General features: G+C 33.2%; 3 protein-coding genes across 3 annotated transcripts; 1 reads left to right on the forward strand and 2 right to left on the reverse strand.

Moving 5' to 3' along the window:
* Positions 1 to 2,372: 2,372 nt before the first annotated feature.
* Positions 2,373 to 12,727, forward strand: LOTGIDRAFT_142752 (hypothetical protein; the record flags this gene model as incomplete). The annotated part of the gene is made up of 20 exons (XM_009052522.1): positions 2,373 to 2,522; positions 4,055 to 4,173; positions 4,526 to 4,637; positions 4,864 to 4,991; positions 5,308 to 5,466; positions 5,694 to 5,832; positions 6,088 to 6,171; positions 6,395 to 6,537; positions 6,732 to 6,794; positions 7,126 to 7,302; positions 7,687 to 7,775; positions 8,355 to 8,477; positions 8,877 to 9,159; positions 9,373 to 9,448; positions 10,589 to 10,747; positions 11,095 to 11,241; positions 11,564 to 11,666; positions 11,843 to 11,983; positions 12,192 to 12,316; positions 12,578 to 12,727. Coding segments are annotated over 20 exons (2,670 nt in total), but the record flags the coding sequence as incomplete, so codon positions are not given.
* Positions 12,728 to 14,937: 2,210 nt separating this feature from the next.
* On the reverse strand, positions 14,938 to 17,054 carry LOTGIDRAFT_201620 (hypothetical protein). Its single transcript, XM_009052523.1, has 2 exons — positions 16,970 to 17,054; positions 14,938 to 15,724 (listed from the first exon to the last, which is right to left on the reverse strand). Exon 2 carries the CDS (start codon positions 15,715 to 15,717, stop codon positions 15,127 to 15,129), a length of 591 nt encoding a protein of 196 aa, XP_009050771.1. The 5' UTR covers positions 15,718 to 15,724; positions 16,970 to 17,054; the 3' UTR covers positions 14,938 to 15,126.
* Positions 17,055 to 17,556: 502 nt separating this feature from the next.
* Positions 17,557 to 21,567, reverse strand: LOTGIDRAFT_239030 (hypothetical protein; the record flags this gene model as incomplete). Its single annotated transcript, XM_009052524.1, has 6 exons — positions 17,557 to 19,219; positions 19,715 to 19,858; positions 20,045 to 20,169; positions 20,408 to 20,504; positions 20,719 to 20,788; positions 21,535 to 21,567. 6 exons carry the CDS (start codon positions 21,565 to 21,567, stop codon positions 18,381 to 18,383), a joined length of 1,308 nt encoding a protein of 435 aa, XP_009050772.1. The 3' UTR covers positions 17,557 to 18,380.
* Between the last annotated feature and the right edge of the window lie 4,300 nt (positions 21,568 to 25,867).

The raw sequence follows: 25,867 nt of genomic DNA on the forward strand, positions 1-25,867 counted from the left end.
CAACTCAAATGTCAGAAGTTAAATTATCACGTAAGCTACCGTAGTTTTCATGGCATGATTATTGAGTTCCAGTCACGTACAGAACAAACATAGCCACATTTCAGGTTAGTACTGTGATACTGATGCTCATTCTTCTTAATATTGTTGTCTTGCAGTTACAGGTAAATCTATGTTAACCTAACTGTGTGCCTTTGAAATGAGCGAAAGTGAGACAAATTACAAGCAATAACCTTAGACGAGATGATATTAAAAGTGCCTTTGGCTAGATACTTTTGCAAGAAAGGGCTGGAAAGGACAGGAAATGAAGATGTATTATTTCAATAAGTTGGTAACTATATTATGGTTTATTGCTGCAATCTTTGCCTTGTGTTCGCCAAATAATTGTCAGATAAAAATCCCACGAAATTTCTAATTTGTTGATAGCAAAATTATAAGGTTTGTTACAAATGGCATTCTAGTATTTCAAAAATGATTTCCACGTAGCGTGTGGATTAAATTATGAAGAGATTTCTATGTTTTGACAAATGCAACAATATTCTTAGACTGTTTCTTTTTGAAATTAGTAGTACTGTTTTCTTAATCGTGTATGTTCATATTAACTGATAGGAGAATATTTAATTATGTGCTGTTTTCGTTGCAGTTTTCAAGGTTATTCTAGGGGAAGAAGAAGATCTACTTTAAGAACAGATTGGCGAAGGATACAGTAATTATTCTGTTTTTATGTAGATTTTTCAAGAGATTCCTTACAAAAATTGGAAGAAAAGGCCCCATTGCCTTAATGATGTTAAAATCAATACAAAAGCTGTTATAATGAAGCTTTCAATGTGCTTGTTTCGTCAAGAACAAAATAATTGAAAATGAACTACGATTGATTATCTTATTATATAAGACTTGTTCACAATAAACATAGAAAGCTAGATTCATTATTGGATCAAGTCAGCTCGTGTGTAGTGCTACAGCCATAGAAGGGTCTGTAATTTAAGCAATATGAAATCACCAGCCAAGAAATGTGTTGTGAAAGACTTAACTAGAGATTTTGATCTAATTGAAATGAACAAAGGTCGTGCACAAGTTAAACCCCCATGGAAGAAAAGTTTGAGTGAAATTGACATAGAGGAATCGCAATTAATTACTATATGTGGTCGTTTTGGTGCTCATTTTTCAAATTCAAAAGACGAAAAAATATACAGGAATTATCTTCGACGACAAAAGACAACTTTTACATTCGAGATGGCGTTGATACTGGCCTTGACTTCATTGATGTTGGTGGTTGCCGATATTTTGGAGTTATTTGTTTATACTCAATCGTTTGTTATAGATACTTACAGCCAATGTGGAATACACGCTATTTTGTTCATTCTATCCTTATTCTACACCTGTTATGGCCACATTGGAAATGTGACCAATGCCAAGTTTTCATTGGTATTTTGGTGTTTCTACATATTATCAACCTTTGTGTCCGTCAGCTTTCAGATTATACATACACCGTCCGATGGTATACCTCAAGTGCTCTTACTGATATATCTATCATTTATCTGCTTACCCACTAGCTGTGCTTTATTATGTTGTATTGCTGCGTCTGTGATATGTATTGGACATATTTCTATTATGGCGTGGTTCTGGACACGAGAACCTAATAGTATTTTCCAACTCGGCTATCAGGTAGGGTTAACATTACGTAGCCATTTCTTTGACTCTGGATTTGAAATGAAATTGGTGTTTACATATTCTTATGTCCACTCCATCCCGGATTAAGACGATAAAAAGATACTGTGCCCATTGTCCACAGACCTTTAAAGCATAACCTACAGCAGATCTCAGTATAGCGTGTGATCCTCAGCACATCTTTTCCATGGCCCTTAAATCAGGGTCACTGATAGGTTAACTGTTAAAAAAATATAAGAGCTTAGGTTTTCAGCAACTGGGACATGTCCCAAGGTGGAGACATTTGCACTTTTCTTTGGGGACATTTGATGTGTAACAACCAGTCACAGACTGTTAAAATTAAAAACTTCCCAACTACAATATATATAACATCTCATATGATGACTGCACTATACATAGCCCAAATTAGCATTGTCAAGGAGTACTCAGAGAATTATTACTGTCAAACTATACGAGAACGTGACTGATATCCAATCATAGATACGCTTTCGATATTCGGGGACCTTATTTTCGTGCTGATTCGATTGGGGGACACATACAAAAACACATACATGAAAACCACTGTATAAGAGGAACCATGAGCAACCTGAGAATATTATTTTTCTGACAGTCCTGGTCTTAGGTAAAGGTAGGTTTTATGTATTAATAATAACATTTGATTAGCTCCATTTCATCCAATCACTGTCTTTCACTATTTTTTATTTTAGATTGGAGCTAATATTCTACTGTGTATAGGATCATGTATACTAGGATGTATCAGTAATTTCTATTATGATCACAAACACCGCGTGTCTTTCCTAGAAACCAAATCATCCTTAATAATCAAGGTCAACATTGAACAGGGTCAACTAGAACAGGTAAGATGGTTTGCCATTGTAATTTCACTTCTAAAGGTTTACTTGGCGGTAAATATATATTGGTCAATACGATTGGTCAGCTATAATTACCTGTCATTAAAAACAAAAGTGAAAGTAAAAGCATGGTTACTGACTTTTCGATTTATTTGAATACAAAGAAATACTTATATTGGCGATTTCCATTCAATATATAAATAATGAAAATAACAACACAGTAACTTTACAGCATCATTTTTTTTATTAGATAACATTCTGCCCTGAAACACTTCATTGAAACGATGGGCGTGAACATTTTTAGTATTTTTATTGAACAATAGTAATATTTGAATGAAGAGGTACACTGAGGAGGATATAAAATAGTCTAGTGTGATGGAAAACCATTCAATGAAACGAATCATATAGGGCTGGGATTAGGTTCCATTTCGGCAAATGGTAGAAAAAGCGTCAGAAGCGGAGATGGTCGTGACGCGCGTTATCTATACAGTGGTGTAACCTATTTTCGTGGATATAACGATTCAACACCGAATTTCGTCAGAGTTAAAAAAACGAAATTTTTGTTATGTCTTAGATGTTTCCTCAGATATTCTACAAAATAATAAAAATTGGTTTATTTGATTTTCTTTATGAATCCTTCACTATGATCCATATTTCATGAGTAACCAACTCGGCAACGGCGGCAGAATGCGTCACTTATTTTCGTGTACAATGTTTGATCTATAAATAAGTCTAGAAAAACACGTTGTATGGATACCGGGTGGTATAATTAACTTCTCTTAGTATTTATCTTTAATATCAATTCATTATAACTGGTGACAATTCCTTCAAAGAACCACGATTTAAAAAAAAAACAGTGACTGACAAAATAAGATACGTAGCGTGATTTGTTGCTAAAAGTCACTGAAACAAAATAAGAATATGGTCCACTTTGTGTTCCATAGAAATTTTCTGCTGACACAGAATCCGCTAGTTGATCACGTGACTTCATTCGTTGGACTACATTCTAGCAGACAACACTTGGAATTCCGATTACCGCTTGGGATTATAAGGAAATTCGGCCGATAAAAAATGGTGACGTTTGGTAATAAGTGAGATCCGCCATTTTGTATTTGTCAAGGTATACATTAATACATTTTACCTTGCTTGAAACTACTGGATTCATTTTACTTGCTGATATTGTAAACCCATGTTTATCAAAACAAACTAATGCGGAGGTCGCGCAAGGTCGCTCATGTAAATTATTAAACATTTCCGGAAATCCACGAATAATAGGTTTCCACGAAATTAGGTTACTTGACTGTATATATTATCATAGAGAGAGTTGACTATAGAATCAGATGCCTGTGTTTGATATACAGAGCACAATTCTTCAGAATATAACGAGTTCTTGAAATATCTTCCATATAATGTATATACCTTATAATTATATATAATGTACTCACAAAGCTGGCAAGAGACTAGTACAAGCGAGATGGTTACTTGTATCGTTTTACGGATATGATCATATTTCAGTTTTCATATTGTCCATATTTAAGGAACGATTGCTGCTTTCTATACTTCCCAAACATGTTGCTGATGAAATGATACGTCATTGGGGATCATTGGATGCAGGACAGTTCCGAAAGATTTACATGTCAAGACATGAGGATGTGAGGTTAGTGTTATCTTGGTACTGTTGTTTGAAACTGTTTGATTTAAAACCAACCCATTTCATAAAAAGAAGTATCGTTTTGGACTCTCGATAAGAAATAATTTGAAATATAGCTCTCCTAACAATTTTTATGATCAAGATTTATTCAATGGCATCTTCTAATACAATACAATGATGTACACTATAAGCATTTTATTCAGCCTACATTCTTTTTTTTTTAGCTAACAAGTTTTTATTTTAGAAATTTCTACTAAATGTACTGAGAAAATGTGGTTTGCGAAGGTCTGCCATTTAAAAATTTAAAGCTATTCAGTTAATTGGTATTGAATAAAAAAATTTATATTGTATTTCACAGTATATTGTTTGCTGATATTGTTGGGTTTACTGCCATCTCGTCATCCTGTACAGCTCCAGAATTGGTGAAAATATTAAATGAGTTGTTTGCTAACTTTGATCGATTATCAAATGTACGTACATGTATTAAAATTATCTATGTGCATTCTTGACAACTCTTTGAATGAATTGTCGCATTGCCCTAAATTCTAACGTACTAGTTGAAATATTATATTTGTTTCACTATTGAGAATTAATAGATGAGCATCTATACTTTCTAACAACTAATTGTTGCTTGAAAACAAAATAGTTTATTTTCAACAATGCCAAACAATCGACTATTTATCATTTAATTTTCAGACTTTCCGTCAAGCAAGAATAAAAATATTAGGAGATTGTTACTACTGTGTATGTGGAGCGTCAGAACCACGAACAGACCACGCAGTACTTGCAATACACATGGGATTGGCTATGGTCGACATCATTAAGTAAGGCTTTCTGCAAAATTTCTTCGTTTCAGGCCAATTGTAATGATATTAAGTTTTACTTTCTGTTGAGTAAGAGAATTTGGCTCGGCCATTCTCTTGATGTTAGTTTTAGTCATTAGAACTATGTTGATCTGAATCAATTGAATATCATACATCTCTAGACAAAAATATGTTCGTATATATGTTACACTTGCACGACTTTAACTCAAGGTTGTGACCAACGGAAAATTGTAAAATGTAAAGATATAAGATTGCTGAAAGTCATTGGTTAACAACGAATACTTAAAGGAAAACTGAGTATACAAATATTTTTCAGAGATGTGGCTGAGAAGAAGGAAAAAGACGTCAACATGAGAGTTGGAATACATACAGGTGCTGTACTGGCTGGGGTTCTGGGACAAAAACAATGGCAGTTTGATGTACTGGGAAAAGAGGTAACAATAGCTAATAAAATGGAAAGCTCTGGAGTTCCTGGGTAAGACGGTTGTTATTTTGAATACTTATTGTAAATACTATTAGTAATTAATCTCAGAAATACGGATTAGCATCATTTTTATCAATTTTATACAGCCGAAAACAATATCATTAATACAACTAGGTTTGGCATCACGCTACTGAAAATAAAAATGGGGCAATTAATCTTCGAATAGAGTTGGTTTACTAACATGGAGGTGTTTTCTAATGAAAAGTATTTTATTTCAGACGGGTGCATATTTCTCATAAGACGAAGAATTTCTTAACAGACGAGTTTGAACTGGAGCCGGGCAATGGACAAGATCGAGATGATGTTTTAAGAATGAACAATATAGTCACTTATTTAGTTAAAGGTGTCTTAAAACCGGTTTGTATTCAATTTTGTTTTTAACTAAGACTTTCTGAAAGTTATGAAATCCAGTCGTTAATTTTTTAATGCCAAAACTATTTAAAAAGTTTACGAAAGCTTGTTAAGTTCGTTATGCTTTTTGGCAGCTGGTCGACAGCAACAAGTATAGAACACAAGAGGTTATTCATGGCTGTGAATAGATGGCTTAGCAAGACTAATTCTAAGCCTGGTACATTTTTCTAGAGTTTTGTATATAGTTTTCATAAATTTGAGCAAATAAAAAAACAACTTTCCGTCCTTAAAAATCGGAATGCCCCTTTAAGTTCATGTAGAAATATAATCTTGTACCATCTAAACGTTGCAATACACTTGCTATTTTGCTATTAAATCTAATTTTCCCAAAGCGTCTGAATCTTAGCTTATTTTTTCTCTTCACCACGGTTTTAATGGCTCTCAAAATGAAAAATCTGAAACCATTGTGTATAAGGAATAAAATGAAATAAAAAATAAATAAAGTGTATGTAATAGTGGAATATTTGAAGACAACATCTTAATATTATCTTACCTTATTGTATTGTAGTTGAAAGAGGATAATAATGTTAGAAATAGTGTTACATCTGGCAGAAAGGTAATTTATCATTTAAATATCAGCTCAACTCGAAGAGATTCCTTTCAATGTCGACTCAAACTATTCAAGATACAATTTCTGCTGGGTGGTCCAATGTGGCTCTGTTAATAAGAACTATATATTGTTCTATGCATTCCAGGCACTTATATCGACGATTGAATCTCTTTTCTTGAATTGTTTGTGCCTTTCTTTCTGCTAAAGTGCTTGGCACCCCTCATTATTTTCTTTCGGAAGTACGCTTTACGTTGTTACATTGCTTATGATTTTCATATTTTCAGACTTCCAATAGTTCCATGGATGAAGTAGAATTTTATAAGAGACTAGAGGACACTTTATCAAGTCGTAATGAAAAGTAATTTGTTTTTAAGAATTACCGTATCTATATTTTTGTTGAAACTAGATGACTAATGACTACCAGTGAAACGTTACTGGTCAGTAAGCTCCTCTAAGTCGTTCAATGTGGTCTAATGTACTATTTTACAATATGTTAACAAAGATAAAATCCAGAATTTAAAAAATACTGTAAGCTGATTGGTCAAGAAAGCTAGATTTAGATAAATTTTAGTGATTGAACACTAAGGTGACTGGAACGCTAAAATTACTAGTACATAGACATGCTGTTCGTTTTTTCGGATTCCATTTGTATGACTCAGTGTGTTAAACTTCTTTATTTTTATTTTTAGGAAGAGCTTGAGTCAAAGACGAAGTGTCTATATGTCAATTTGGAGTCTATGGTTCACGGAACCGGGCGTAGAAGAAATGTATCGTAAAAGCCAAGAACCATTATGCGGGTGTGGAATGGTCGGATTATGTTGTACACTCACATCAACGTTTCTGGCCAAGATTTGTGTCCTGCCAAGGTCAATATGCATTTCATTTTACATTCCACTAATGCTCATGCTATTGTAAATAATCTTTCAATCTCTCATCCCTGGTCCCCTTTTCCCAAATTTCGTACAATTGAAATAATAAATGTTGTGTAGTCATTGCAGTGAGGCATATTTTGTCAGGACAACGTCACTGTTCATGGACCTTTAACGTGCACCGTCAAGAGTACAGAAAATCTTTGTTGTATTATACCATTCGAACTTCAATGTCGGCCCTTCCTGCTGCATCAAAAAAACAGAATAAAAAATCTGAACGTATCATTTTCATCTTGCTAGTTACTGAAAGACACAGAAAAAGACATTGGGGTGCAATTTTTCCCGCATTTTCAGACAATCATTTATTGTATTTTTATTTAGATCTCTACTAGTTATATTGGTATATTTTGTTGGTGTGACATTACTAGCAGTCATGACCATTTTTACCTGGCCACAAACCAATAAGGTCAGTAATTGTATATATTTTGACCCGCGTTGAATGGATTGCTTTTATAGTTTGTAAGAGTTGAAGATGTGCGAGGTGATACTGATAACATGCCTTAGGCTATTACTATTGCATGAAATATTTTAGTAGATGTACAATCCTCATCAGGACAATCAGCCCTACAATGGCAAAAGGCAGTAAAGACATTTTTGTACATTTTGAGAAAACTGCAGTTTAAACTTTTCATCACACTTACTGCCTTTTTTCTTTCATTTTTCCTATACATGTAAAAGCAGATACTGCCTTTTTCAATTGAAAATATATTCAAGTTATGGAGTTACTGCCTTTTGTCACCTTCTAATCATAATAAGTATTGTTCAATGATTGTTAGGATATATCCTACCAAATAGAGCTTGAAATTCTGATTCCAATGGTTTAAAAAAGGTATTTTGAGCAAATATTGGAGTTACTGCATTTTGCCATTGTACAGCTAAAATAGTTACTGTTAGTGAATAGGTTAAACATATCTGTTCTGTTTTTAAACGATAAACCAATACTTTGCCCTGACAAGTAACTCGTTTTTTTAACCTAAAGAATGTGTCAGGGGTCAGAAGATTCGGTTCGTGGTTAAATGGTTCCAGAATAACACGGATATTATCTTCTTTGTTATGTGTATTGGTATTATTCGTTGCCGATACCACAGGAATTGTAAGTATTACCTCACCTAGTTCAAGGCTCACTGTTGATGCATGCTGCTATTTTGTGGGAAATTATTCATTTTATGATTATGTTTCAGTAAGAGAATAATTAGATGTAATAATTTGTTTCATAATATGATATCATATTAATCTTCAGTTCTAAAACTTAAATCTGTAAATCAAGTGCCGAATTTACCACTGTGTATGTAAGACCTATCTCGCATCGGACTGGTTTTACCAGCGCCAGATTATTCCTTGGAAATCTTAATTTTGTCTACTTCTAGACTTCAAAGGCCTGATCGCTTTAAAATCTTTAAAAATCATTTAAAGAAATTGTATTGTTAGGTCATTATCGTTTGCAATTGAAAATAGTTAATTTACAACTAGTCTTGGCATATCTTTACAGTTCCAGTGTGATTTAAAACCAGCTTATAACGTTTCTGGAAAATATCTGGATCCAGAGGATCCTCATTGCCACTTTCCACCATATTTTGTATGTTCCATATGCTTAGTATTACTGGCTGTGTCGTGTATTATGGAATTTGGATATTTGATGATCTACCTCTTGTCAATGTGTTTTAGTATCTTTATCTGTATCACCACCAATACTGTACTTCATGATTTGTTTGACAATTATGACATAAATGTATCACCAAGGTATGTTACCATATTATTCTTGATACCAATACTGTTCTGGTGTACCTTAGCTTTGTGATTAAACTATCTAAAGTTCTTCACTTGCTACAAATCGATCGTGATAAATATTTGAAAAATGACCATTTTAGCAAGAATTATTGCAAAGCACCCTGTCATATCCATACCACATCCTTCAATCTTATTGAATGAAAATATTATATAAATTGTATTTACATTGGTTTTAACCGCTGGCAAGTTGTTGCTAATTCTTTATTTATTTGTTGACAGAAATATTCCATCCAAGTATTATTTATGTGGCATATTATTTACAGTTTCTGTCACCATTTTGCTGATTTCAAGATACGTGAGTTGATTTTTTCGTTTTAATTTACTAATATCGAAGTATCAAGAGTCTATTATAATCTCTTGAGTGTTTTAACTTAACTTAGCAGGAATACGAAACCCTACCTTGAGCTTATGGAGATTTGGTGAAGTGAAGAGATATAGTCAAAATTCCACGGCCCACCCGCTACATGTCATATCTCAACTGTACTGTAATCTGTAATTTTGAGACGATACTTTTGATGGCCAAAATGTCTTCAACTTCATCGACTTCATCAACAATAAATGTCAAATGCATCCAAGTGACAATGTAATGAACGGGTCGTGGAATTTGTAGCTTTATTGACATAACAAAAAAGGTCCAAAAAGGTGAGCTATTATGGCCTGGTTTGTAAACCAATGACCGACATTGTCAAAAGACATCTGATCAGAAATAGGAATGATACATTCGAACAAACCTCTTTCGCAATACTACTCCGAATCATCGTTGGTCCTCAGGAGTGGATTTGTTAAAAATACTGAGCTGAATATCAGATAGATAAGGATACAGACTGTATTATCTGTTAGCCTTCCATATCTCATAAACAATGGATTATACCTGATTCAAATTACTGATATTATAACATCAGTATATTATAATCTCTATAATCCTCGCTGCTAATCTGGAATAATGAGAGTCAAGAAGGAGACAAATTCCGATTAGATTTCTAACAACACGATGCATGTGACGTTTTTTTGATACGATTGTGTTGTGATAATAATTAATATACTAATCAAGTGAAAACTGGACTGTTGATGCCCATGGAATATATCCATTGAGAGATATTAACCAGCCATTCCTAACTATTCCTAGTCAATGCCTACGTTGACAATGAAATTATCCTTGGATCAATTTATCAATTAATCGTTTGTTGTGAAATAAGCTTTTGATTGTGGTAATTCGGTGAGATAGGATGTTACTCGCATACCTGGTGGTCCAAAGTTCTGTCCCGGTAATAATTACATTTACCGATTCACATTCGTTGTTTCGATGGGACAATAAATGGAGGCATTGATAATATAAAAATCCATAATCGATTTATGGCCACTGCCACTGCAGATGTTTTGTATTGTACATAGTCATTAACTCCAAATGCGAACAGACAAATTTATTTCATTTCAGTTGGACAGAACCTATCGAAGATTATTTTTCTGGAAATATGAAACAACGAAACAGAAGAAACAAGTATATGAGCTTAGAAGAAAAAACGAAGCCTTGATTTATAATATATTGCCAGCTCATGTTGCTCGAGATTTTATAGGGAGATATAGGCGAGATGATGTAAGTATGACAAGATCAATGGTTACTATGACGAAGCTGTAGTAATTTAATCTTCGGGTGTAGAATTTCTTAGTTGCAAATTTTCATTCAATGGAATAAAATTGTTAAAGAACTCAATGTCCGGACAGGAAATTTGCATAACGAATAGATTCATACCCTTAAGACCACAATATGTCGCTACAAAAAAGCAAAATGTCCTCAACTGTGTGTCAAACTAAAAGTAAAAAAATTGTAAGAAAAAATGGCAACTAATCGCTATATTGACTGATCCAGAGAGCTCCAAGTCATTATGTTATTTACGATTTTGTCAATTGCTTCACGAAAAAAAGATTTCAATTATGTTGCAGGAGTTATATAGTCATTCATACAGTCATATTGGCGTGATGTTTGCAGCTTGTCCTAATTTCAATGATTTTTACAACGAAAGTTCTGTAAATAATAATGGTTTAGAATGTTTGAGATTTTTAAATGAAATAATTTCTGATTATGACGAGGTAAAGTTCTTATATTTATTATGTTTTCTTGTCCCTAAGCAACTTTTGTCAACTTGCATTTGTCAACTGATCCCACACGCGCCTCGGTTAATTAATGTTTGACCAACTAACCTCTATTCCAACCTGAATATGTAAACTTACTGTTCATTGTTTCCATGATTTGCCAGTGAAATCCGATATGCATTTACGATAGCTGTATGATGCCTTTATGATTTCCTTGCGAAACACAAATACATAGTACTGCTTCCTCAAAAATCATGACCCTTTTCCATTCTAAACTTAGTGATATTTTCGCCCTGGACATCAATTTATCTTATTTCAGCTGTTAGAACAACCAAGGTTCTCCTGTGTATGTAAAATAAAGACAGTTGGTCCAACTTATATGGCAGCTAGTGGAATGACTGTTAACCTCCATGACGAAGTAAGTTCACTTCTTTGCCACGTTTCAATGAGTGAGTAATAAATTAGACGGAGAGATTACATGTTAGTTCGCCTACAATTTTTTTTTTTGTAACTGACCCTTTCAACTATATTTTGTAAAACAAAGTACAGCAAAATAAAAGATAATTTGAAAATTCCAATGCAAAAAGGTGCTAAAAAGGATGTATTTTTTTATTCCAGAATATTGACGAGAAGGAAAAGTGGAACCATTTAGACAAATTGGTACAGTTTGCCTTTCTCATGTTCGACACGTTAAAGAAAATAAATGAACAGTCTTTCAATAACTTTATCTTGCGTATAGGTAAGTATTCTCAGCATTTGATTTGGTCGTTAAATACAAAAACGACCAAGTTTTTCGCAGAGAAATAAAGAAGCAAGGAAGTTACTGTTGGAGAGTAATTGTTGTTCCTAAAATATTTTTTGAAGACAGATTCAAAACTTGTGGAACATTTTAATCTAGAAATCTAGTGCTATAAATATAATAACGTGTTTGTACACCTTTCTTTCAGGAATAAATCATGGCCCCATTGTAGCGGGTGTTATTGGAGCTAGAAAACCTCATTACGATATTTGGGGTAACACTGTCAATGTTGCTAGCCGTATGGAATCCACCGGACATGTCTCGAAAATACAGGTAGGTAATACGTTTTATATCGTTTCTTTATTTATCGGATGTTCTACTGGCCACATATCTTTTCCTTCGGAATTGTTTCTCCTTGTCAGTGAAGGAGATCAGGGACAATCTCACGGAAAAAGTCACAGTTATTAAAATTATCTAGAATTTAGAACGAGCGACGAGCTGTTTACCCTTTAGATACGTCGAACGAGAAATAATGTAACTGTTTTTGAATTTTCATCACTGAAATTCGGAGAGTTATATGTAACTACTTTTCAGGTTGTAGAAGAGACGAAAAATATATTGGAGATGTTTGGATATACTTTTGAAAAGAGAGGTTATGTTTTTGTGAAAGGCAAAGGAGATCTAGTAACATATTTCATTAAAGAACATATTCCAGTAACCGTCATGCCTCATCAGGTTATATGAGCCAAGTTGTTGTTTTCTAAGTAGAACTGACACGATTACCTTGAAATTCGACAGGGTGTTAGTTATTTTGCAGATATATTTTTGTTCTGTGTTATGGGAGTTTGATAGGAATAGAATCATTCATGATTAATATTTAAGCATTCAATCTATTTCAATCGATACCATCCATACTGATGACTAATATTATTAACACTTGATATTTATTGGTACTAAGTGTGTTATTGTCAATCATGATTTATATCATTGGTTATTATCATTAATGTTGTTTATTATAAATTGTTATTTTTGGTATTTGTTATCAAAGGTATAATTTATTATCACTAATATATCATTGTTACTGTTTGACCTTCAATGTCCATTAGTTATTATTATTAACGTTTTTCGTACTTATCATTAAAATTACAGTTTCTTCTCTGGTACCATTGATATTGTTTATTGTTTATCTCAATTACTGGTACTTTTCATTGATATTCTTTGTATTTATCATCAATGTTATATCTTATTGTCATTAGTTATTATTTGTTTTCACTATAGTGGCGTTTTTATGAATCAATAGTTGAGGGGGCTGAATAGGGGCCTCGAAATTGTCAAGGGGATCTCATGGGCATCTCTTTCTCTTAAATAAATGATAAGAAATTTAATTGTAAAGCTATCTTGCATTCGAAGAAACGCCATTGTATCATCTTATTGATACAAATTATTGATTTTAATGGTAATTATCAGTGAGATTATGGTTTATTATCATATTATAAAATTTAATCAAATGCTCTATTCGGACAAATTCTGGGATATTTGTTATATAAAATTCGTGCTTTTTCTTGTATTCCACATTTACAATGATTTTGGAAATATTCGACTGGTCATGATTCAAAGACATTATGCCAAATAAAACAAAATAAAGGCTATCAATATCAATAAGAATCAGCGTTGTTGTTGCTAACAACAGTTCGGAATACAAGTGGTTATTCATAATTCTTAGTGACTAACTGAAGGAACTCACAGGCACATTATCAAATGTTAAATTCCAAGTCTCCTACTGAACATTTACCTTATCATTTTAAATTATTAGCAGATTGGACTCTTATGTAGTAGCTGATTTTGTGATGGTTATAAAAAAGACGCTCCTAAGGTTGATAATTAATTTGGGAAAACGTTCATGAAAATTGGTGGAGGTGTAAAGCAGATTATTTGACTGAACATGATTATAAGAATAATTTTGTTTTGTCTGATCATGGATGAGAAGTGAAGTAACCATCAAAAGAAACACTTAACAGATTTTCCATAAGAAGAGAACGAATATCAATTTTTACTGGCCTCAATAACTATCCGCGTTGTTACCGCTAGCAACAAAACGGAGTAGTGGTTATTCAAACCTTTTTCTGTTTTACTTTTCAAAATTGTTGTAAACTGACAAAGTATTTTCTTTTTTTTTCTTATCATACATCCAAATTCAATGAAAATCGGTTACAAAGTAAACTAAACGGTTGCAATAGTCATTTTGGGTAACCTTTAGGACGACCGCTCTTTGAATTTAATTACAAGTTACATGTTAACCCTTTTTCTTCTAATCGGGTTATGCTGATATTACTTTCAACAAGGATTAAAATATGGATTAATTTAATTCACGTTAAAGGACTTATCACAGCCTTCATCATCACTAATACTTGATATACTATGAACTTCGTTCGTGTGTGTTATTTCCATGTAAGAACCATACGTAGTTTCGTATGAATCAGACCTGAGTATGATGTTTATGTGTCATAAATACATTATAATTCTTCCTCGTTAACTGAGACGCAAAGGATTCGATTACGGCACAGGCATGTTTACCTTCAGATATTGTTCTATTCGGTTTCGCACTGTCTCTAGTAATGCAGGTCGAAGGTCTGACATGAAAAAAAGACATTGAAACGATAATCTATGCGCAGTTGGAAATAAGAAAATAGAACTGTCATTGTCATGACAAAAAAAACTTTCAATTGGATACTGTATTGTATTGGCTGCAGCTCTAAAAAGCCAACACGACAGTAAAAATGGACTGAAACTATTTCATCTCATTTACTGGGCTAAGGCATAGTAGGGCAAAGAACTGTGCACATCTAGTGGCGAGTAAATTCGTAAACACTTTACCCGCCTTTAATTCTTTTGGACAGTAAATAACAAAGAAGTAAATTACAGAGCCAATTACTACCTGAAACGAAGTGGACTGTGAATATTTATTGTTTTAATCGTCCTCAGATAATGTAGATAAACATGAAGGTGGTGTAACAAGAAATGATAACATTGTATATCAACAACCCCATTACCCTCCCAAAATCACGGGTTGTTGTAATATATGATAAGGTTGACAGGTTGAAAGGTTGATAGCCTTTAGATGATAAATGACCTATCAGTTTTTCCTAAACACTTTTATCTATAGTCAGTAGATCATAATGAAACTGTATTGCGTCCATGTAGCCTTTGTCTTTTAAATCTCCAGCACTGGGAATTCTACCGATTTCTTTAAAACCCAATTTTCTGTAGATTTTAATGGCGAACTCATTAGATACAAAGACCAGATTAAACATCACTGCGCGATATCCCAGATCGCGAGCAACTTGCAGGAATATGTCTGTCATTTTAGTCGCCAAACCATTTCCTCTGGCTGATTTCTTAACTGCGAATCCACCATTACAAATATGGGAACATCGCCCAGGAAAGTTCGGCTTGACGTAGAATGAACCTAAGATCTCTCCAGTAGAATCATTTTTACACACGAAAACATCATGGGAGAGGTAATAGGCTCTAAAATCTTCCACTGAACTGATATCTATTTGGGGATAACTGTCACCTTCTATGTTGATTATGTATTTCAAAATTTCATGCAATTCTGCTTCGTCAGATTCCTGGTATCTACCAATTTTAACATTATCTCCGTTCTTCGATTTGAAAACTTTAGGGAGATACTTGAGGTTGATATTGCTTTGTTTGCTCTTAATAATATAAGCCATGACTGATCTGAAAAATGAGTAAAAATATGATGTAAATTAAAAATCATGTCCAGTTTGCCAGTGGTATACAAAATTGTATTCGCATTTTTCACCTCGCATTGTTAATTATAAGCTTTATATGTCGCGGTGTGGATAGCTAAAGTTGAACTTTATCAGTTGTTAATTTAAAAGCATATTACGTTATAAGATAACACTGGTACGATATACTAATACGGGTACATCCCAGCATATTAATTTGTGAAAATCAACGTCTGATTCAAACTATAAACTTCAAATAGATAAGGAAATGAATTTGAAAGCCCAAGTTATATTGAGGCAAGTAGTGTATAAACTATCAAAAAATAGGTGTAAATAGGTAAATAGTTTAAATCCTCTCAGAATGTGCACATACACCTTGACACGACTATATTTCATGGAGATACCATATTCTGAATGGGTAGTCGTAGTAGAAGCACAGAAAGCAGGCAAACATTTTTTGAGGTATTTGTATTCATATTATTACAGTATAAAGCTTGCCTGAATTATTTTGACAGATGTCCGCCGTATGAGAAACAGATCTCTAGATTTTGTTGTGTGACTATTATTAAGGGGACAGATGCGCCATTTAGGGGATTGGTTTTAATCTTGAATCTATGTAAATAGTCTTCAGAAGTACTAGACATTTACGAAAATCGCATAATTCTTTTAAAAATACTTCAAACTAGGAATTTTACTCTCTTTCCCTATATACATGTCTTTTCTATATATCACAGAGTATCTTAAATTGATGAGTCGTCATTTTAACATTCTATCGCGGATAATTCTGGACACACACCGATTTGAAGGCTCAAATTTCGAGTTAAGCTTTGAACATTATAACTGATTGTCTTAGCTAAAAAGAATTCCCGTTTCTGAGGCTAATGTATGATTGGTGAAAACAAATGGCCTCTTTGTCCCTTTTATGCCATAATGTACATGCCTATTATACACATATTTCCTTGAATGGCTACATGTATCTTCTATACGAAATGATTGATGATGGTTACAAATAATTTAGAATTGCATCAAATTTCATTTTTGCTAGTATGTTTGAATTCGTCACAACCGATGTAGTAAAAATACTCGTAAAAAGCATCTTACTCCGTGGCAATGATATTGTTAGAATTGCAATTTTTCGTGGTCACAGAGCAGCTACTTTGGAAACAGTTTCATAGTATAATCGTGCATTCTGCACCATACGTTTTTTTTTTAAATAACGAAATGTTTCACTTACCCAACAATAGAGATATTTCCAGATGTAAAGTTTGCTCAATAAGGAATACTGAATTGCCTTCAGTATGTGCTAGTGTAAACATAAGTGTGTGAGATATGGGCTATATATTTGGTATACTATAATTATTTACGAATTATACATGTATAGTCTTTCATTGCTATGTTATATAACTGTTTCATTATTTTGGTTGTCCATAATATGTGTACTCATTAAGCCTAGATTAGTGTTTATATAGAAGAGTATTTGTCTTTGGGTAGTGGATTAAGATAAACAACCCGAATATTTGATCAAGTATTCAACATGTACGTTCCTGTTGAACTTGAAGTATAAATTTCTTACGACTATATCGTGTCCTTTTAATTATGCTTAAGTCAATATCACATGAAGTTGTGCTGGATCAGATATTTATGATATTTGTCACAAGAATCAAATATTTGGTGACAATAGACCAGACAGTTAACCATAACGCATTAGGGATCAACTTTTTTCAATTATATATATATTTTGCGGTTGTGTATTTGGATAAATATGTATTTGGAATGGAGACTGTATGTAAAACCTGTATTAAAACCAATGATTATTTTTTTAAACATTGTTTCACAAAAACCAAACGATGCTAAATACAAGTACTCTCTACTACCTACTGACAGTAGATTTTATCCGACGGCTTTGTTAAATTCATTTGTATGACTTCCAGCAAATATTGTTCAAATGGGTCAGCGAACTAAAAAAAACAACGAAGTATTCAATGTTTTTCTTCCTCTTCTTGGTTTGTCAGCTTCTACTGGAGTGAATGGACACATTCGAGCACATATAATAATGACAACTCTAATTGAACCACTGTTCAACATCTTTGACCTGGAAGCTCTTAAAAATACACCCAAGGTATTGAACATTGTGGTTAGGGTTGATGAGGTCAACCAAAAGCAAGTTTCCAAGGAATTTGACACGTAACAATGGGACGGCCTGTGGACAAGATTACAATTTATTGTGTATTCGAAAAGGTGGAACATCAAATACATATAAATATAATAAAATTGAAAAATACAATTCATACAAACATACAAATAACAATACAGCAAAATTCAAATAAAATTGATATTGGATCTTGCAAAATTCTTTGGAAATTTCTCTTCGATTATATTTGGGAACGTTCAGTGTAATATAATGAATGATTAAATAATGTGTTATAGACTGTTCATCGAAACATTTAGATACAAACACCATTAAAACTCTGTAATTACACAAAAATAACAAATTAGAACTGGTTATCGGCATTAATACTTTATATCACAGTATATCGATTACATTTACAAATAATAACAATACATGTACGTTTAAGGGCGGATATATGTATCACATAAAGTGCATCACACTCATCATTGAATAGTGGAAAAGCCAAATAACTCTTTTATAGAAGCTTAGTTTCAGGAATATTGTAATTGAAAGAAAGTCCCTCATATGAAGGTGGTTGCACTTCCGTAAAGCCATAGTTACGTGTTCCATCAGATGCTTCTGTCCCTACCAATTGTCGTGTAAAAGACGGATTGTTTGACACTGGCTGCACAAGGTGAATTGGATGTGATTGTTCGCTTTGTATTGGTGGGTACAACATTTCTATCGGCTGAAAGAGTGGCTGAGCTTGTGATTGTAGAGCGTTCGGTGGAAAGTGTTGGGATATTGAATGTAGCGATTCGTTTATCGGTGGTAGTGGCTGAGTTCTTGTTGGTTGACCAATAGGTATAAGAGGATGGGACGAACCGTAAGCTGATTGGTTGACGGGATGTAAAGGCTGAATCAATGTTTGAGTCGATTGGTTCACTGGCTGGTAAGCCTTGCTATCAGTTTCAGCATTCGGACTCTCATCGCATTTGGGTTTCTTGTTTTCTTTTTTAGTTTCTTCAGCTTTTTGTTTAGTTTCCTCTTTTTTCTTCGCCTCATCTTTCTGTTTTGCTTCTGTCTCGGCCTTCTTTTTTGCTTCTGTCTCGGCTTTCTGTTTTGCTTCTGTCTCAGCTTTCTTTTTTACTTCTGTCTCAGCTTTCTTTTTTGCTTCAGCTTTTTCCTTTTCCTCTGCCATTTTTTTTGCCCCTTCAACAACTTGTTTCTTGTGACATATATGCACGAAAGTCAGAAAGGCACAAATTCCAAAGCCTATTCCAATGCCTATTGGTATACCATCCATATTTGAATCATTATTGGATTTTGATTTTGATTTTGAGTTTTTCTTTGGAAAAGGATTTGTACGTGGTGCTGAAAATAAAAACAAAACCTAAGATTTCATTTCGTGACTTATTTCAATTTATCATGTTGTAATGTGAATAAAATGAACTGAAATTATATTGTTTAACAGACAGATACTTGACAATATATACGGTGGTTCGTATACGACATCATTTATTTATTTTGTTTCACCTGGTTGAAAATACAAGTTTTTAATTATAAATTATGATTTATAAATTCAACATTGAAAAAATAAATGATGTCGTATACGAACCACTGTATGACAATAAACAATGGTGTTAAAAAAACTAAATTAATTATATTGTTTAATAAATGTTTAATCCAACAAAGGAATAGTAGAGAATAACGGGAAATTTGAAATGAAAGTCAAGCTGACAAACCAGGACAAAGGGTTGATTTAAAAGACCATGTATTCACAATAGTTATATTGAATCGGGCTCAATTGCAATCGGCAGCGAAATTGTCTTAATGCTTTTCTATTACTCAGCTTTAAATTTGTCTTACCATAATATTGAAGTCTAAATCCACGTTTTTCTTGATGTCCGTTAGTGGTGAAGACTAACGTTACGTTATTTTCTGGTATAAAAATGTTGCTCGGCTTTTTGTGACCACAGTATGTTTTTTCCAGGAATTTGAATTCGTAATTAGCTGCAAAAGAGATCATAGTAATATAACATGTTTGTCTGTCATATCGCAATACATAATTATTAATGAACAACATACAAACTCGAAAATAAATCAATAAATCAGTCAATTTCCAATTATATTTAAAGAGTTGAAATAATATTTTCAAAATCAGAGAAAAATCCATGTTGATTGTATAGCAAGTTATACCTTTATACAGCTTCAGACTATCTGCCTCACAGTTTTTACTGGTTTCCATCAAGAAGTATGCAAATTTGATAGCTATTCCATTGTGTGAGTCCTTCGCCGTCAAGATATACAACATCTTTTCATAGCTATAACAGATGGGGAAATAATTAAATTGAGGTACATCACAAAACGTAATAATTTAATCATAATTAATGTGGCATAGTCGTTCATTTAAAAAGCTGGTTTGTATTTAATTTATGCTGATGAATTCAGCGAGAACTAAGGTTGGCATCTAAATTCGTAAAATTCAAGATAAGAGGATTGAGCCGTTGAAGGACTTAACTGTACAAACAATATATTCTGATAATTAAGATAAATACTTACATGGGATAATTGGAAGGGAAATTAGGAGAAATCAGGTCTTTTAATGCTCCTGTAGCCTCCAAACGCACGATGGTGTAGTTATCTTTGGCGCTCAATCCTATAAACAATAGAATTTGAAACATCAACAATAAACAGCACGATTATAAGTACAACATTTTACAACAACATGATATTTCATATTTCTCTTACAACCGACGACACTTGACTCTAGTCATATTTATCAACCATGTATTCTAGAAAACAATGACCAAAGCCCATAATTTCCAATTAGGGAATTTTGAAACAAAGAAAAAAAAATTAGATATTCTTACCTGTTATCAAGCATCCAAGTAAAAATTCTAGCACTGTTATGAAATTTAACTTCTCCATTGTTGGTCGATTCTGGAATAAAGTATAAATATTAAATCGTTTTGGCCAAATGCTTTTTTATCGATTACTTCTGTACAACACCACAGAAATGCTTCCAGGGATGTGGCATATTCTACATAATAAATGCAGAGTTGAACAACATGTTGAAAAGCCACGCCCCTTTCCCTCGAACCGGCTGTGTGCTTGAAAACTGATCTTGACAACAAATACCATACTTTACCTGCCGGAGATAACTACATTAACTTACAGTGAACATACTGTATAAAGCGAACAAATGTCCAGATTTAGGGAATTTCACTTCACTGCTAATCTTAGATTATGTAAGATAGATCCATTGAGATTATTAATAATAATGAATTATCGACTAATCAACACCCTGTATATTTTGAAGATCAATACCGATACTACACCATGGACACATAAACATGTTTTCATACTATCTCAAGGTTCATCGATTTCACAATAATGGTCAAGCAAAACATGTTTACCAGGTCACTATTGATTTAAAGAGATAGACTCACGATACCCGTAACACTTAATAAAAGAATTTTGGCATCATATACTTATGTCAATAAAATGAATGAATTATGGTCATTCCCTAACCCGAAATGTATTATAGAAAACAGTATAGAACTCATTAGACAAAACGTGTTAATATATGACGTTAATCTTAATTATCAGAGGTTATTAATAAGCATAATATAATATAATATAATATAATATAATATAATATAATATAAAAATTAAACGAGGCTTACCTGTAAGGTGAAGTTTGATTGTAATTCTGTCATACTGTTGACGTCATATCGAGGTCATGTGAGAGTTTCAAAGTTGTCACCATGAACATAGGGAAATAAATAAAACAATTTTTAGAAAAAATTAGTTCTTTTCTTGGAAACATTCAAAACATGAACAAAATTAACAGAACTGAAACAATGAAGCAGATATGTGCTTTTAACATTATTTAACATTATTCAAAATTGCATCAGCAAGTTCACCTTCATTTAAGATACGTTTAGAGTAATATTTTCTGAAAGTGGATTCATTAGACCATCCAGCAGTTTGTAACCATTTCTTCTTGCACTGGACATAGAAGATGCACGGAAAGAATGAGACACAAATTTTGAGATGTCAATACCTGCCATAGACAGTACATTTCTTAGCCATCTTGACTGTTTGATCAAATCACCAATTTTGATTTTTATCCTGTTAGTTTTACAAACAATGTTTCGGATACTTAGCAAATGTAGTGTCTGGATTCTTTGTCCAGAGAGGATAGCTATTAGAGCTAACAGTTTAAAAGTTAACAATTTCAGACTCAAAGTTGAAACAGGTGAAAGAGTTTTTAAATAAGTTAACACAACATTACAGTCCCAGGTAAATTTATTCCTTGGCAATGCCCGACGCAAATTAAAAACTCCTCTTAAAAAAACGAGTAATTATTGGTAAAGTTCCAGTTGACTTTCCGTTCACAAAAATAAAAGTTGACAAAGCACTTCTTGTCGAGTTTATAGAACTGTAACTCAGTCTTTCATGAAATAAAAACGTAAAATATTCTATTACTTCTTCTATAGAAGGTGAAAAGGGATCCAGTGATTTTACAGCAGAATACCTAAACCATTTTTTGATTTGACTTGAATATTGGTTCCTCGTGGAGTCTCTCCATGATGATAACAAGATATGTTGAGCTTCCTTTGAAAATTTGATAACCAGTTTCCACCTGTTAACTCTCCATTTGGGCCAACCCCTCCCCATCCTTTTAAGGAGGCATCCGATTTTAAAACATATTTTGGATTATCAACTAACAGAGATTTACTTGCAGTTAGTATATTGTAAATCCACCACTGAATATCAGAGATACATTCAGAATTTAAAGAAATCTTATGGTCAAATTCACCATTAAAATTGCTTAATAGAGAGCTTTTTAATATGTCACAACGCCTATAAAAAAGTTCCCTATACTGTACACCAGGGAATGCCGCAACCATTTGTCCAATAAGACAAGCAAATTGACGTAAGGTTATGAATTTTGATTTCAAAATTTCCACACAAGCATCTTTAAATTTTTTAGCTCTATCTTCTGTTAATCTGATCATCATACTTGAGTAATTTAAAATAAAACCTAAATAAGTTATCTCCTGAACAGGATCTAATACAGATTTTTCTGGATGTACAAGAAACCCAGCATTTAATGAAAATAGTACTGTATCTCTGATATTGTTTCTACAATCTTCAATATCGTCTCCAAGTAACAAACTATCGTCTATAAAAGAAGTATTTAAAAGTCCTAATTTTCTCAGTTGAGAGAAAAATACGTTTGTCAATTTAGTAAATAGACAGGGGGCTGGCCCATAGCCATTAGGTAAACAACAGTACTGATACATTGTCCCATTCCAGACAAAACGAAGATATTTTCTGTATGGCTTTGAAATTGACAGAGCACGATAAGCATTAGACCAATCAATTGATGCCATATAGCAATTAGGCGTAATGGGATTTATAGCATGTAATAAATTAAGTATCCATTTTAAAATGGTGATAATCAAGATTTTCATTTAATTCTTTCAAATCTAAATTAACTCGTAGAGATCCATTTTTCTTATCTCGAGTGAAAATATTTGATATGAATTGGCCTTTTTCAGCACTGGCTTTTTCAATGTTTCGACAACAAATTTAGAATTTCAGCTGACACAGCAGCCTTTTTATCTTCCGAAAATTTGTAAGGAATGGGACACATGTTTTGTTCCACAAAGTCAGAATTGAATTCCATGTTAAGACCACAAACTAATTTAAGAAATGAATATCAGAAGTCATTGTCTTCCAGAAATTCAAATGGAATCTTAATTCACCAGCAGTAAAATTATTAATTAGTAATGGCAAAATCTTATTTAAATCAGATCGGAAAGATTCCCAAGAATAAGTAGACTCAAGTTCACTCACCGCTTCAAACAAGCTTATTTCTTCTCGTTCTGATTTTTCTTTCTGATTCTGGTTTGTGGATTTCCGGAATCTGTTGTACTGGTTTTGCTGTGGTCGCTGGTAATTGTAGCTACCACTGCCTTGGAATAAAAAAGGCTTTGATCTTGGGTTATATTTAGGAAAGTGTTTAGATTGACGGCTTCAGCTAGCCACTGATGACCCAACTTGATTAGTTTCTTTTATATCTTTTACTCGTTTACCAAGTTCATCACCAAACAACCACTTACTAGAACCATTATCAGTGTTTTAAGTTGGATTGCATAGTTTTTTATAAGGAAGATTTAAATCTGTCTTCAAACAATCACGTCTTATTTGGTTGTGATCCTATGTGGTCTAGCAAAGCAAGGGCATCCATACCAAGTTTAACTCCAATTGACAATGTCTTATTATTATCATCAGACAATTTTTCCAGTTTTTTGGATTTTAGTAACAGATCCATCACAGCATATGAGCTGTTTCTGCTTTTCTGATTTTTTCAGAGTTCTGGGTACAAGGAATAGTACTATGCTTATTTCTATCCGTAGATTTTGTAGACGTCTTGCCTTTCTCAAAAATGACACTCGCAAAGTCAAAACTTGACTTGCTCGCAGCACCCGAATTTTTCTGAGAAGAATCCGCCATTTTAAATTTTTCCTCGCTACACGAGGAAGACTGAAAAGGCCAGCCTAAATCAATTCAAATAGACCATGTAAAGGTAAGTCTTGAGATTGCCAACCCGTAGCAATAAACAGTTGTAATAATCAGACCAACGCTTTGTCAAAATTTCCTAAAAGGAAGTTTAAAATTCTAAAAAGAGAAGAGGGTAGTTTTTTAGATGTTCACACCACGATGGTTAGACACACTAATGATGGTCCTGGCATGCGCATCTCATATGACCTCGATATGACGTCACACAGTATGACAGAATATAATATAATATAATATAATATAATATAATATAATATAATATAATATAATATAATATAATATAATATAATGATATATGATAATATATGATAATATACTATTGCTAATATTTCATATATCTACAAATATACAATATATTTTTTTCTAGAACAAAAATATCCAATGCCTACCTGAGTGGAATATAGATGTATTGTTATATGAGTGTTATTAACCTGTCCTTCGCCTGTCTTTAAACAAGACAATAGCTTTATTTACTATAGTAACAATATAAATACTCGTGATTAACAGGCCGTAATAATGTATGTATTAATCATTTAGATCAATACATGCTGCTTAAATGATCAATACGCTGAATCTTTATCTCGATCACTACAAAATTTTCAAGGATTCTACCGCATCTTCTAGATACTAGCCCAACAAATCTGCCCTACCCAGTTCCTACGACGTAATATGGGATATGGGATATCGGAACTGGGTTTAAGGCCAGATATGTATTATCGATTTTCATATTACCCATTATTGGGTCGCTAGTGAAATTTCTCCATGACAAAACCCCAAATTGGTGTATATACAAAGGTGAGACATTATTAGAGTCCATCAGTACATTGCCGGATATTATATAAGGTAGGAAAAACACATTACTTGACTGTATTGTGGTAACGTGTGCCCCACAAGGACATCGTAGAGTATTTGGCAATATCTTGATCGACCAGCTTGGTTCAGCTTTGTCTAGATACCAAAAATTATGCCCAAAACTAGCTTCCCAAAAATTGCTCGGAGCAACTAACACGAAACTCGACATATGTCCCTAAACCCAGTTTATGACTTAATGTTTGGACATGTATGGAACATGATTCTAGCAGTTGATAGGACATAGGGCAATACATATTAAAACATAACCTGGTGTTTGCTGTGTATCTAAATGCAAAATAATGTGACAGATTGATTTATTAATATGTAGTTAATTAGAATATTGTTAGAGTATGTGATTGTTCAGATTGTTAGAACAGAGCATAATATGGTTGTATTTGAAACAGAATATAGTTACGTCATTTGGTTTGCTTTGCACGTGCAGATCTACTTTCGTTTTAACAAGAACGTCGTCATCGCTAGCAGAAGTATAACACGCGGTTAAATAATTCCCACCCACCCTTTCTAACCCTTATGTTTTGTATTTGTATATGTATATCAAATAAAGTTATTTGC

This window comes from Lottia gigantea (assembly GCF_000327385.1).
Source record: "Lottia gigantea unplaced genomic scaffold LOTGIsca_185, whole genome shotgun sequence".
Classification (NCBI taxonomy): Eukaryota; Metazoa; Mollusca; class Gastropoda; family Lottiidae; genus Lottia; species Lottia gigantea.